Consider the following 14,527-nt stretch of genomic DNA (forward strand, 5'->3'; position numbering starts at 1 on the left):
AGTGTAATCCATCTCAAAGGACAACCAGAAATTCCTTAAAATTCTTTCCCTCCCCCAACTCTGAATTTACTGCATAAATATATTCCTTACTTGCTTTCACTCTGTGTTTTCTTCCCACAAAAGGAACCAAAGAATGTTCCTTCTCCTCCTCCCCATATCTAATATCTTTCATTCTCTCTCTCACAATAACTTCACTATAAATACATCAACCAAAAACCACTTTCTGAATTCAAGAGAATATATTGTATTTCTTTAGTTTTGGCAAAAAATGGCTTCTGAACAAGTCCTCAAGCGATCAGATACTATTGCAGATAGCATGCCTGATGCATTAAAGCAGAGCCGCTATCATATGAAGAGATGTTTTGCTAGGTAATCTTTCATATATGATTCTACGTAAGCTACAAACTTCTTCCTCCTCCTCCTCTTCTTCTTCTTCTTCTTCTTCTTCTTCTTTTGTTTTTTATATTTTTACCTTATCTACTTAATCTCAACTATGTGGAGGAAAAGATCGGAGTTTAAGCCTTTATGAGAGAGTTTTACATACATATATATACACTTAGATTAAGATAGAGTAGAATTTATATTTTATTAAAAAAATGTTTATTATTTACATTAAATATAACAATATTAGCCCTTAAAATCAATTGGGTAGGTATAAAAAGGGTGTATATATTGATTATTGAACCATGCAAAAAAGAAAAGAAAATGATCTTTATTTCCTTGTGGTGTTAAAAAAGTTTTGTTGCAATGGGAAAACGGTTAATGAAACGGCAACACACAATGGAGGAAGTGGAGAAATCAATAGAAGACAAGCACGAAAGAAGCAAGGTGTTGGAGGGTTTACTTGGTTACATCCTGAATTCCACTCAGGTTTCTTTTATATCAACTCTCTCTTCCATGCACATACGCTCAACCACAGCCAACTGGGTCTTTTTTTTTTTATAACTTTTTTTCATCTATATGCAGGAGGCAGCTGTCGTTCCGCCATATGTAGCTTTAGCTGTGAGACCTAATCCTGGATTCTGGGAATTCGTTAAGGTGAACGCCAACGATCTCACAGTGGATTCTATCTCTGCTTCGGAATACTTGAAATTTAAAGAAACCATCTTCGATGAGAACTGGTAATTAATTGTTAGAAAAAATGGTTGAGTGATTATATTCATAAGTTCGAATCAGTCAAAAGTATAGTCTTAATTATATATATGAACAAAATGGTATACCATGTTGTTGTTCAAAATATTTTAGAACGTGATTAATTTGATGTGCAGGGCGAACGATGAAAATGCATTGGAAATAGATTTTGGAGCCATTGACTTCTCCACTCCCCGAATGACCCTTTCCTCCTCTATCGGAAATGGGGCCAACTTCATCTCGGCGTTCATGACCTCAAGGCTACATGGGAAGTGCGGTTCCGAAAAGTTGTTGCTGGAGTACTTACAAGCTTTAAATCATCATGGAGAGGTACAAACATAGCACACATATATGCACTCACAGAGAAAATATATGGCGGAAAGTAATATATATTACGTTTTTGTGGAAAAGATTGTAATAGAAACTAAACCGTGATTATGCATGCTGTTCCAATTTTGCAGAATCTTATCATAAATGCAAATCTGGATACAGTGGCTAAGCTTCAAAATGCCCTGGTTAAAGCTGAATTATTCGTCTCCGGATTCCCGAAAGACACACCGTATCAGAATTTTGAGCAGAGGTCAGTGTCATTTCTGCTTTTTTTTTTTTGGTCCCCCCCACCCCCCAAAAAAAAAAAAAAAAAAAAAAAAAAAAAAAATCCATGGATAGGTTGACATTGGATAGTAAACTTTTTTCTATCAGGTTTCAAGATTGGGGATTTGAGAAAGGATGGGGGAATACAGCAGAAAGGGTTAAGGAGACACTAAGGCTGCTTTCTGAGGTACTCCAAGCACCGGACCCAGCAAAATTGGAGTTACTCTTTAGCAGGCTGCCCACCATATTCAATGTTGTAATCTTCTCTCCTCATGGCTATTTTGGGCAGTCAGATGTCCTCGGATTGCCGGATACTGGAGGCCAGGTTTATAATGCATCCAATCATCATTATTCAATAACAATGCTAATGTATTATTAAGTTTAAAATCTTGTAAAGGTGAAACCTTGACTAAGGTTATTATGTTGCTGTTAATTTAAAATAGGTGGTTTATATTCTTGATCAAGTAAGATCTTTAGAGGAAGAATTGCTTCTCAGAATTAAGCAGCAAGGCCTTGTTGTGAAACCTCAGATTCTTGTGGTAAGCTATTAACAATTACAAATGATTGTAATCATTAATTTGATGAAAGGATCAAATTTTAGTTTAGTGTTAAATTTTCTTAACTTTTATTATTTTACAGGTATCAAGGCTTATACCAGATGCTCGAGGGACAAAGTGCAACCAGGAGTTGGAGCCTATTGTCAACACTAAGCACTCTCACATCCTTAGAGTCCCATTTAAGACAGAGAATGGGGTTCTCCGCCAATGGGTTTCTCGTTTTGATATTTACCCTTACCTTGAGAGATTTGCCGAGGCATATTTGCAATCAATCTATCATTTATTCCATCGAACTTTTATTTTCCAAATAAAATTTCTTATTCTTGTCTTCTCTTCCTTTTCTTCTCATCACTAGGATGCTACTGCTAAGATTCTTGAACACATGGAACGCAAACCGGATCTCATTATTGGGAACTACAGTGATGGAAACTTGGTTGCATCTTTGATGGCTAGCAAACTTGGAATTACTCAGGTTTAGTCCATCTTTTGTTTGATTTTATTTTGCAGATTTTATCTTCTATATACAAACTACACAAACATAACCTTGTCTAGTTTAGAAACACTAGATCAAGTTTGAACTTTTGATTCATTTATGCCTTACTTTAAGTGTCTTGAGGCATGTCTTAAACTAATCTGAACTTTGACATGTTCAAAACCCAGGCAACTATTGCCCATGCCTTGGAAAAAACCAAGTATGAAGATTCAGATGCCAAATGGAAGGAATTGGAAAGCAAGTACCACTTTTCATGTCAGTTCACGGCTGACATAATCTCAATGAACGCAGCTGATTTCATCATAACAAGCACATATCAAGAAATTGCAGGAAGGTGAGACTTTCATATTACTATCTTGAATATAAACACACGGCTAAGTACTACTGTGACTGTTATGTTTTTAACTCAAGAAATGTTTATTCTTCAGCAAGGATAGGCCCGGACAATATGAAAGCCATGAAGCATTTTCCATGCCCGGACTTTATCGGGTGGTCTCAGGCATCAATGTCTTTGATCCAAAGTTCAACATCGCCGCCCCTGGGGCTGATCAATCTGTATACTTCCCCTACTCGGAGAGACAAAGTCGGATAACCTCTTTTCACCCTGCCATTGAAGAACTGCTGTACAGTAAGGAGGATAACAATGAGCACATGTAAGCCTCGGTTCCTTTTATCTTATGCGCATCACATCACTATAACCAGTATTATTACAGTAGTCTAATATTGAAACTAAAATATGCCTGGAACAGAGGATATTTGGCAGACAGGAAGAAACCAATCATCTTTTCAATGGCACGACTCGATACAGTGAAAAACATTTCTGGATTAACTGAATGGTATGGGAAGAACAAAAGGCTGAGAAGTTTGGTAAATCTTGTGATTGTAGCTGGATTTTTTGATCCAACGAAATCGAAGGATAGAGAAGAAATTGCAGAAATAAAAAAGATGCATGCCTTGATAGAGAAATACCAACTTAAGGGCCAGATCAGATGGATAGCAGCTCAAACTGACAGATATCGCAATGGAGAGCTGTACCGCTGTATTGCAGATACAAAGGGTGCTTTTGTGCAGCCTGCACTCTATGAAGCTTTTGGTCTTACAGTCATCGAGGCAATGAACTGTGGATTACCCACCTTTGCAACAAATCAAGGAGGCCCAGCAGAAATTATTATTGATGGGATCTCAGGCTTTCAGATTGACCCCAACAATGGTGATGAATCCAGCAATAAGATTGCTGATTTTTTTGAAAAATGCAAGACGGATGCAGAATATTGGAACAAGATGTCAAAAGCTGGACTGCAGCGTATATATGAATGGTAATTATATTATGTCTGGATATAGAGACCTGCTGGTGAGTTTTCATTTTCTATATCTGGTTACTTTTGCCTTGCAGCTATACATGGAAGATTTATGCAAACAAGGTGTTGAACATGGGAGCAATCTACGGATTTTGGAGGCAATTGAACAAGGAACAAAAGCTAGCTAAACAAAGATACATTCACATGTTTTACAATCTCCAATTCAGGAATCTGGTGAGTTAGTTTTGAAATTTATTTTGGACATATTCAAATCATGGACAATTGATGAAGTAATATTTAATTTTTCACAGGCAAGCAATGTGCCCATCCCGAGTGAAGTACCCCAACAACCAACACCAGCGGCAATAACTATACCCAAACAACCAGCACCAGCGGCAAGAACTGGACTCCAACAACCAACACCAGCAATGATACTTAAACCTCAGCAACCAGTGTTAACATCTAAAATTGAACCTCAGCCAACACCAAAGAAGGACGGGTAACTTTAAATATATATATATATATATATATATATATGATAACAATCCCACGGCCATTGTATTGAGTGCCTGATAGTTCATATATGACTTAAACTGAGTTTGATATAATATTAAAACCCATCAAATTACATAGATGATCTTAGGTTAATTGCTGAAACCAAAATGGTCTCAGCATAATATATGCTCATCTTCGTAAACTTAAAACAGATTTTCATTCACAGGACTGAAGACCAGAAGCAGCTTGGCCAGCCACAAGCACGCTGCCCTTGGAGCTGGTGGTGCTTCATTCTTGGTTCTCTCTTTGTCTCTTATTACGTCCTAAGGAAGTTTGATTTTCATTCACATAAATGAAGTGACAAGAATGGTCATTTAAATTCCTTGATCAATTTGTAAAGGTCTCTTTATAATATTATAATAATAATAATAATGTGTCTTGTAAGAATGGTCATTTAAATTCCTCGATCAATTTGTAAAGGTCTCCTTATAATATTATAATAATAATAATGTGTCTTGTTTCCATCTGAGACAAGTTCATTGCTTATTCAACGCTTTGCCTGCAATATAATGGTGTGGCCAATTGTACACAGTCCATGGATCGTTCCTCCAATAGATTACTTCTAAATTTTAGATGATACTTACGTGCAATATAATAATAATAATAATAATCTTGCCTAGTTTAAGATGCAAACAGATGTGACAGCTGGTGAATAATTTGAGGAGAGAGAACATGATGATGAATACAAAGAGCCTAACGTAACGGGAATCCAAATCTTCTGTCTCACTTTCCTTACTCTACTCTATACTCCACCAATAAATACTTGCCACGTGTTTACCTAATTAATTAAATACTACTATTAATTAATAACTGCAGTATTAATAAGTCAATAATAATAGTATTTATTTAATTAGGTGAACACGTGGCAAGTATTTATTGGTGGAGTATAAAATGGAGCAGGAAAAGTGAGACAGAAGATTTGGACTCACGTAAAGGAACCAATCTTTCAAGGGTTAACCTTTTGCTTCACAAATACAACTGGTTGGACTTTATCTTGTTGATTAACCATATATTTTCATATCATGTTCTAAGGAAACAATATCTTAACATCTTGGATCTTTTTCATTATATATGTATATATATATATATATATATAACCTTTAAGTAGGTTCAACATTTAAAGTTTATACACCTAATAAAATTAAAAAAAAATCGAAAGTTTTGGCATTTGTTGAGAATGGTTTCCTCCGCAAATTACTCATACTTTGACGCTTAAGCATTGAAATTTGTAAGCTAGTAATAAAGCAAAATAAAAAAGAAAACTTTTTTTTTTGGGGGGAGAATGAAAAGCTTTGAATTTCATTAAAGAAAATTAATGGTAATTGAGTAGGAGTACAAAATAAAGGTGTAAAAGAACATCCTCTATTTACACCGAAAACTCTCTAACATGTTGAGCATGTTTAGCTAAGTTGTGAGCAACAGAATTACCAATTCTTCGAACATGAGAGAAAGCAATAATATAATTGGCATCTGTATCGGCTTTGGTTGAAGCGTGGAACGGCTTTGGTTGAAGCGTGGAAATGGCCAAATGGTGAAAGAGATTCCTCCTCACTGATGGGGTCTTGAACACCATATCAGAGTCACAACTAATATGGTGATCAAACAATTGAGTGAAGAATAACTATAAAATACTATTTAGATAAGTGAAATAAATGTAAAATAAACATCACTATAACTATTAGAGCATCAGCATCAATTGTTGCAAAAGTATGTCATTTTAAAACATCAAAAAACCTACTTTATTATTTCAGCACATCATTTTACAATACCATATATCACATGTTCTATTTTTTAATTCCATACATTAAAATAATATATACAATACATTAAGATAATATTTACTTAAAGCTCATCCCAATACAAAACAATAAAAATTGTACTTTTTATGAATAGTAGGTTAGGAGAGAAGAGAGAATATAATAAAAAAATAATAATAAAAATTTTACAATTTATGAACAATAACGTTCCAAATTTGAAACGATATTGTTCACCCATGCTAAATGTTTTAGAATTTGAAACATCTGATGAGAGAGCTTTTTTAGTGATTGGTGTGCCAAATGCCAAATATTTGGCGTTTGACACATCTAATGTTGGTAGTCTTAGAAAGATAGCCACTAAACCACATGTCGTAAAATTCAAAATACTTTTAAAAACAAGTACTAGTAAATAATAACAACAATACAACTGTACAACACATAGCACACAATATACTTTTTTTTTAAGGTAAAAATGCTAAACTAGCCCTCTAACTTTCACTATTTTTCATTTCAGTCTTCTAACTTTCAGTTTTGTCAATTCAGTCCTCTAACTTTCAATTTTTGTCAATGCAGGATTCCGTTAAACCCTAGTTATGGGCTGCTGTTAATGTCATTGAAACGACGCCGTTTTTCCTTTATTTATTTTTATTATGGAATTAAAAGAAAAAGAGAAAAGAAAAGAAAACATTTAAGGGGAACAATGTCGTTCCCCTTACCTGAAATCAAAACTGAGGAATCACTTGGTTTTCAGAAGGGGAACGCGATTTTGAATTTTTTTTTTTTTTAGTATCTTTATTACTTTTGCTGTTAGGGAGGTGGGTTCGTCAAATTGTAGATCCCACCAAATTGTAGCAACAATGAGGTTGAAAGCTTTTAGGATCACGTGGTGATGCCATTCACTTGCAATATGTTGTGATTCCTCAGTTTTGATTTTAGGGGTGTCAGTCCACTTAATTAATTAATTAAATTAATTAATTTTACAAATTTTTATTTTCTTTTAATTCTGAAATTTAAAAAAAAAAAAAAAAAGAAGAAAAAGGAAAAAGGGCATCGTTTCAGTGACATTAACGGCAAAGTTAGAGGGCCAGTTTTGCATTTTTGCCTTCTTTTTATTATAAACAACACACAGTAATAGAAAGTAAACTACTTTATTCTTTAAATTTCTTTGATTGGTTCTATTCTAAACTGGAATCTAGAAATTAAATCGAAGTTCTTTTAATCTTTAGTAGTAACAATAACTAGATAAACAACGAGAGAGATATACTAGAGGTTGCTGATTTAGACTAGGGTAGGAGGCTGAAGCTAAGCGGATAACCAAGGACTCATGGCGAGATAACTGGTGGTGTAAGAGGCAAGTGCACATCACACACACAACAGAGCAATGCCCCACATAATTGTACACAATTTTAGTCACAACTCCTCACGTGGCAAGTTGTTAATGGTAGAGGTGTGGTGGTGAGTCCATATGGGTCCACACCTCTCCTACTCACAACTCGCCACGTGGTGAGTTGTGCCCAAAGTTTTGTACAATTATGTGGCACTAGAATTTTCCCACACAATAATGTAGAAAGATTTTTTTTTTTTCCTTTTTTTGGTTAATCTCTAGTGATTTAGAATGTGTTTAAGGATAATTGGATTTTGTTAGTATTTGGAGAGGCACAGGTTGAGGGATGGGCTATCTGATGGGTATATTTTTTTTATTGGGTTTTTTTTTTTTTTTTGGTAGCAATTTATGTTTTTGGGTTTTTTCTGGATTACTTCAAATTTTTGATGGGTTAATTAATGATTATAAATGTTTATGGTAAATTTTATATATTTAGAGATCAAATTCCACAATTTGAGGGGGGCAAATAAAAAAATTATTTAAAATTTTGATTTAATAACCTACATAAGCTACTATTAATGGAAAATTCAAAAAGTTAGGGGGGAGGGGGTGGCCCCTCCCTAGCTCTACTAGTGCGCCACTGTGTCAAAAGGCCCTCTCACCTAATTTCTCCATTAAATGCAGTTTCCCTTTTGAGTTTAAATTCAATCAAGTCCAATCTTAGCATGGCACATCAGCATTTTATAAGTTGCAAAATAGGTAGTGCCACACACAATTAGTCCTTACAAACACACTAAATCAAAAATCTACTTCTAGCTCTCTCTCACGGACCCGACCAACCACCTTACTCTGTCCATCACTAATAGCCTTTGGCTTTCCTGGCACCAAGCTTGCCCCACCCTAACCTAAATTCTTCTAAAACTCTCTCTCTCTCTCTCTCTCTCTCTCTCTCTCTGAGCTTTTTACCATAGCCCATAGATGTCACTTTCAATTTGTGTCTCTCTCTCTGCCCAACTTTTCCTTCTCACTCAATCCTTTCCCTTTCTCTAAGAAAGTGAGAGTGAAGGAAAAATAGATTTTGAAGGACATAGATCTGGTTGTTAAATCGGATCCAAGCAGGGAGACTTAGATGGACTCCACTCAGTCCAACTTGGAGATAAAAGGGGAAAGAGACAAAGGAGAAGGTGAATCTAGTGGCCGAGCGAGGTCGTTGGTGGCTTGAGGCAGTGACTTAAGTGGCTTGGACGTTTGAGTGGCTGAAGAAGATAAGATTTTGGTAAAAAGAAATATGTTGATTGTGTATGGTAAGGACTATTCTTTAATTTGTATTAAATTGATGTGGCACAATGTAATTGGAGGGTGTAAAATAAGGGTTTTACACCACATCTAGACATAATATGCACTCTTCACTTTTATATGAATGATAAACGGAGGAACTTCAATGAAAATAAAGCTACTAATTAAGTGAAGCCAGAGGTAATTCTTTATCATTTGTTTCTAGGAATAGAGAGTTTTTATTTATTTTTTCAGTTATCTTGGGAGTGTTGAGAGACAATTTTTCCCATATGCCATATATCCCAACCTCATTGGATCTCATTTACCTAATCACTAAAAATACACAGATACCCTTCATAAATTATTTTGGGCCGCTAAAAATTATCTCATACTTCACTAGAGAATTGGGCTGAAAACCCATCATTACAAAAAAGTCCAAAATCCCCAATCTCTACCTCATTTTATCTCACTATTAGGCCAAGCCCAAAACTGGGTCCATAATCTCAATTATATGAAAAGCCCATGGAAAATTATTTCCTAAGCCCATGACAAAGCACATGGTTAAAGCCCATGACAACTATCTCATTTCATTAAAAAAAACCTTTGAAAAATTATTGCAAAGGCCCAAGAAGCCACATCAACATGTGTAATTCAAAACAAGTCCAAAGAGTTGGGCCTACTACAAGAGCTTCAACCCATGCGTCAAAGCCAAGAGAAACAACCCACAAATGAAGCCCATGTGTGTAATAGTGAGAGATCATGCCCCTAGCCCACTAAATTTCTTAACCGGGTCAAATTGACATGAATAGGTTGAGTCACATTGGTGACTCCTAGAATGATAGTCTCACATTTTTCCCCCATATATCAAGAGTTTACAAGGCATTGGTCTTAGATACAATCTAAAAATTACATGGTTTTGGCCCTAGTTATATTGTACAAAATGTACAATTACGTAAAGAAGAAACTAGTCTATGAACTCTTGATCTAGGTTTGGAGGCTAAGTTACAAAGTGAGAAGGTGTTAGACACCCACATTACCTAGTGAAACTAGTCTTCTAGACTATGGTGGCCAATGTCATGTCACATCAATCATACAACTTAATATGTCTATGAGTGCACTGCCCCGTGCTCACTCGTGTTTACTAAAGACCATCATTGGAATTGTTTTTCTTCCCTTTTTGGAATCTAGAACTTTTGGTTACAGTGGGATTGAAAAACCTTCAATCAACAAGCAGCTAATCCCAACTTGGTTGTTCCTATTAATATGCAAGTTAAAGAGTATATGTATTGTGCTGTAGATGTTGGGGAAAACTCTCAACAAAGTTAAATGGAATAAACCAACCTTATATTAGCTTAAACAATACACAGATGGCTTCGTGATGGGATCCAATGATCAAATAAAAAACTATGAAGGGCAATGGGTGGTGGGGTTTGCTAAACCCATTGGTGTTGCCTCTAGCATTGTAGCCAAACTATGGGCCTTTAAGAGAAGGCTTATATTTGTGCATTAAGATTCAAGCTTAGATTGGAGAACTTGAGCTTGATGCAACCACATCAATTTCCTTATTTTCTAGCAGCATTGATTCTAATGGGGACTTGTTTGCCCTTGTTAATGACTGCATTGATCTTCTATTGTGGTTGCCTTAGGTTTGGTTGCTTCACTAATTCAAGGAAGCAAACTTTTGTGTGGACACCTTAGCTAGAATATGGGAGGGGGGGGATGTTCTAATGAGCTTGAGGCACTATTGATTAGTTTATGAAATATTTCCATATTTAACAACAAAAGGTTTTCTAAGATAATTTCATTAGTATAATTGCATATCCACATTTTATTCATAACATAAAAGTAGAACGATTTTGTCCCTTATTGGCATTTACCATCCAAACACTAGCATATGCCAGAAGATGAATAACATACACTACTTTGGGGCTTATAGAGTTTTTAAACCAAGGTTCTTTCCAAATTGCACAATAATGGAAGCCAAAGAATGTCATGGTGGGTCTTATGCATGGAAGAGCATCTTGAAAGGCAGGGTGTTATTCAAACGGGCGCGAAATGGAGGGTGGGAGATGGAGGATTAATCAAAATTTATGGAGATAACTGGCTGTTTACTGCCTCCCGCTATGGTATACATAGCACTCTACCATCAAAATTTCAAAATGCCACAGTAAACTCTCTTATAAACCATTAGACTCGCATTTGGGATTTAGAGGTATTATCCACTACTCTCACTCCATTTGAAGCTAACTTGGTTTAGAAAATCACTCTTAAGTCATGGACAATCAAGGGATGTTCTATTTTGGCCATTCGTGCAGTCAAGCGTTTACTTAGTCAAGTCGGGTTACTATTTCCTCAAGTTTGAAGCTCGCTGCACAACCACACAAGCTCCAACCCTGCCTAATCATCCCAAGCGACCATGGAATCAGATTTGGAAGCTTAATCTGCCAAAAAAAAAAAACTTTTTATGGAGAGCAGCCCGTACTGCATTGCCCATAAGTTCAGAGTTGGTTTGGAGATGCATCATCAACGATCCAATATGCTCCTTATGCTCAAGTCATTGTGAGGATGCTTTACACGCACTGTGGTCCTGTCCAACTTTGTCACAAGTGTGGGAAGAAGATCCGCAATGGAGTTTCAGACAAACTTCAAGGTATTTTGATTTCACACAACTGCTCTTCACAATACTGGACTCAACTTGCAATGTCGAACTATTCGCTACAATCACGTGGACAATTTGGTTCAAAAGAAACAAACTCAGATTTTCACCACTGGGGCTCCCTTCGGATCAAGTCATGCAAACAGCAGTTAACTCAATCCTAGAGTTTCAGAAAGTGCAAACACCAGCTAAGCCAAGAGCAGTTAGGTCGAGAGATAAGTGGATAGCGCCTCCAAGTGAAAGCTTCAAAATAAATTTTGATGGGGCTGTCTTTAAGGACTAGGACAAGGAAGGGATTGGAGCAATTATTTGAGATAGCTGTGGTTTGGTAATGGGTTCTATGTCTCAAGTTGTTCCTCTCCCTCAAACTATAGTGGAACTTAAAGCTTTGGCGGCATTAAAAGCAGTTGTGTTTGCTGTAGATTTGGGGTTGGATTCTGTAGTTCTTGAAGGTGATTCAGATATTCTTATGAATGCATTGATGGATAATTCGCTTTCGTTAGCCTCTTTTGGTATTTTGATCCAAGATATTAAGGCTTATGCTGAATTTTTTCGATGTATTAGTTTTTCTCATTTCGTAGGGAGGGTAATATTGTAGCACACAACCTAGCTAGGTATGCATGTCATGTCACTGGTTTTTCAGTGTGGATGGAAGATGTCCCATCTCACACACTTGTTTATTAGGCAGATTTGCCTATTGCTGAATAAAATAACGTATTTCTTTCTCCAAAAAAAAAAAAAAAATACCACTTTGGGTCTCTAGCTTGAAAATGGGCCTGAGAAGTGGACCAAGGCTTATTTTATGGATTGTTGGGCTTCACATATTGTGTTGATCATTGTGCCATGTAATGCCAAGGAAAACATTTTTCACAATAATTGAAATGCTTTATTGGGGTTTAAAAAACATCACTTTTTTTTTTTTTTTTGCTTGAATCTATCATGGATATCGCTTTTATTATGCATGAATTACAATTAATAATATTCTTCTAAAAAAATTACAATAAATCATATGAGTAGTTGTGAAAAATAGTGCCTTTAATCTTATTGAAGTGTATTACTTTGCACCATTTTACGGACATTGACTTGGCTACAACTTTTATTATCAGTCAAAATGACATGCTTCAAAAATAAGTTTCGCAAAAATAAATCACATCCAATTATAGGAATGAAGAATTATTTGTTACTATATAGTAATCAATTATTTGTTAACCAAAGAGTATGTTGTTAATCTTTGTAGGAAATTTAGACCCCTTAAACACACAGATTGCGTAGTCTAGATTAATTAGCCAAGTTGTTACTTAGTCAAATTATGCAATTCTAGGTTAAAGCAATCAAATAATCATATCAAGATATAAAGCAGCGGAATAATAAATAACACAAGATATGATCACCTAGGAAACCACTAGGTAAAAACCTGGGGAGGATTTGACCCACCGATCTTCAAGGCATAACAGAATTCACTATGAAAGAATTGAAGTTCTTACAGAAGGACTACAAGCTCCCCGCTCGACTTCCTAATGCTACCAGAGATTCACACAAAACAGCAATGTATGAGCAACAAAGCAATATGGACAACCCCCAAAAACGTGGCTAGGGTTTAGTTTATATACCTAGGGTAAAAACACAAAACCCTAAACGTTTAATGAAGTAGGGCTGAGTTGGAAAATCTGCAGAATATTCAACCTGTGCGATTTTCGATCGATCGAGTCTATTCTTCGATCGATCGAGCCAGGCCGAAAGTCCCAAGTACTTCTGCAGCCACTCGATTCCAACTTTACAATATTAAATCAACTTTGAACAATTCTAAACAAGACTAAATACACTGTTTTGATCATGGTTTGCCAACATTACAAATTAGAGTTCTAAATACAAAAACTCCTAAGACCTTAGAACCTAACAATCTTTAATCAAACAGAATTAGTTGATTAATTGTTGTTAATTGTTAATCAAATAAAGAATTACAAGTGAAAGAGAGCAACATGAAAAGGTTTGGTAGACTACTATACCAATAAAGAAGTAGAAATAATAGTAAACTAAAAAACAACATGAAGAAAGGGTATAATGGATGTGAGGTTGATGATGTTAGGCATATAACGCGAACAATGAGAAGATGATGAAGAGGAAGAATGGGAGGATATCGGATATCCCAAGGCCAAGAATGACAAGATGATCGACAAGTATGGATCGGCAATATCTAATTATGATTATTTGAATAGGAGGTGCTGATGAGTAGTTGTCATACTGAATTTCCAGGAGGGCATGAATGTGGTTTGAATAAAATATGTCTCATAAAGTAGAAAAGACTATGCGAAAAGTTTTTACGTTGCTACTATTGGATAAGCAGCAAGACTTTGTAAGCATCCACCATTGGAGCAAATTATTTATTTATTTTATTTTTTTGGCATTTGATTTGATTGAGTCGCACCAATTGGCAATTAGTCCTCCAACTCCAACGCGCATATGATCCCCGCATCATGTATATATTTAAGTATTTTTAGTTCTTGTAGTCTTCGCCCTGGCAACCAATCAAATGAAAGCGTACTCCCTTCATCTTAGTCTTAGGCATAGGCATAGCCCTCCCCGAATGAGACTTCCAATTCCCCATTTTCACTTCTCCAGAATCCGGATATACATCAGGGACCATAATTATGTTAATTAATGTCAATTATCCACTTATTATAATATTTAATTAATACGAAATCATTATCTAATTAATTAATTTAGCAAACTCCAAGCATCGATTGACGAAGTAACCGAAAACCGAGGAAGTCTTCTCAAATTCTTACTATTATTTTCAACATGCATCTCTCTCTCTCTCTCTCTCTCTCTCTCAATATTGGAAAATGTTTAAGTTATTACCAAATTTACAACATTAAACTTATAAACT

General features: G+C 35.7%; 1 protein-coding gene across 1 annotated transcript; it reads left to right on the plus strand.

Annotated features, from left to right (window-relative positions):
- The first annotated feature begins 214 nt into the window (after positions 1-214).
- On the plus strand, positions 215-5,119 carry LOC111993270 (sucrose synthase 7). Its single transcript, XM_024025117.2, has 15 exons — positions 215-369; positions 738-870; positions 967-1,121; positions 1,269-1,461; positions 1,593-1,711; positions 1,834-2,050; positions 2,169-2,264; positions 2,365-2,538; positions 2,638-2,754; positions 2,943-3,109; positions 3,204-3,428; positions 3,525-4,091; positions 4,169-4,307; positions 4,385-4,572; positions 4,795-5,119. Exons 1-15 carry the CDS (start codon positions 269-271, stop codon positions 4,922-4,924), a joined length of 2,721 nt encoding a protein of 906 aa, XP_023880885.1. The 5' UTR covers positions 215-268; the 3' UTR covers positions 4,925-5,119.
- Positions 5,120-14,527: the final 9,408 nt, after the last annotated feature.

The sequence above is a fragment of the Quercus suber genome, unplaced genomic scaffold (genome assembly GCF_002906115.3).
Source record: "Quercus suber isolate HL8 unplaced genomic scaffold, Cork oak 2.0 scaffold_81, whole genome shotgun sequence".
Taxonomy (NCBI): domain Eukaryota; kingdom Viridiplantae; phylum Streptophyta; class Magnoliopsida; order Fagales; family Fagaceae; genus Quercus; species Quercus suber.

What these genes read in the sequence shown, in the direction of transcription:
- LOC111993270 (XM_024025117.2), top strand. Translation starts at nt 269, where the DNA reads ATGGCTTCTGAACAAGTCCTCAAGCGATCAGATACTATTGCAGATAGC. An exon ending in TGAAACCTCAGATTCTTGTG is followed by an intron (nt 2,265 to 2,364) that starts GTAAGCTATTAA and finishes ATTATTTTACAG; the next exon opens with GTATCAAGGCTTATACCAGA. An exon ending in ATCTCCAATTCAGGAATCTG is followed by an intron (nt 4,308 to 4,384) that starts GTGAGTTAGTTT and finishes AATTTTTCACAG; the next exon opens with GCAAGCAATGTGCCCATCCC.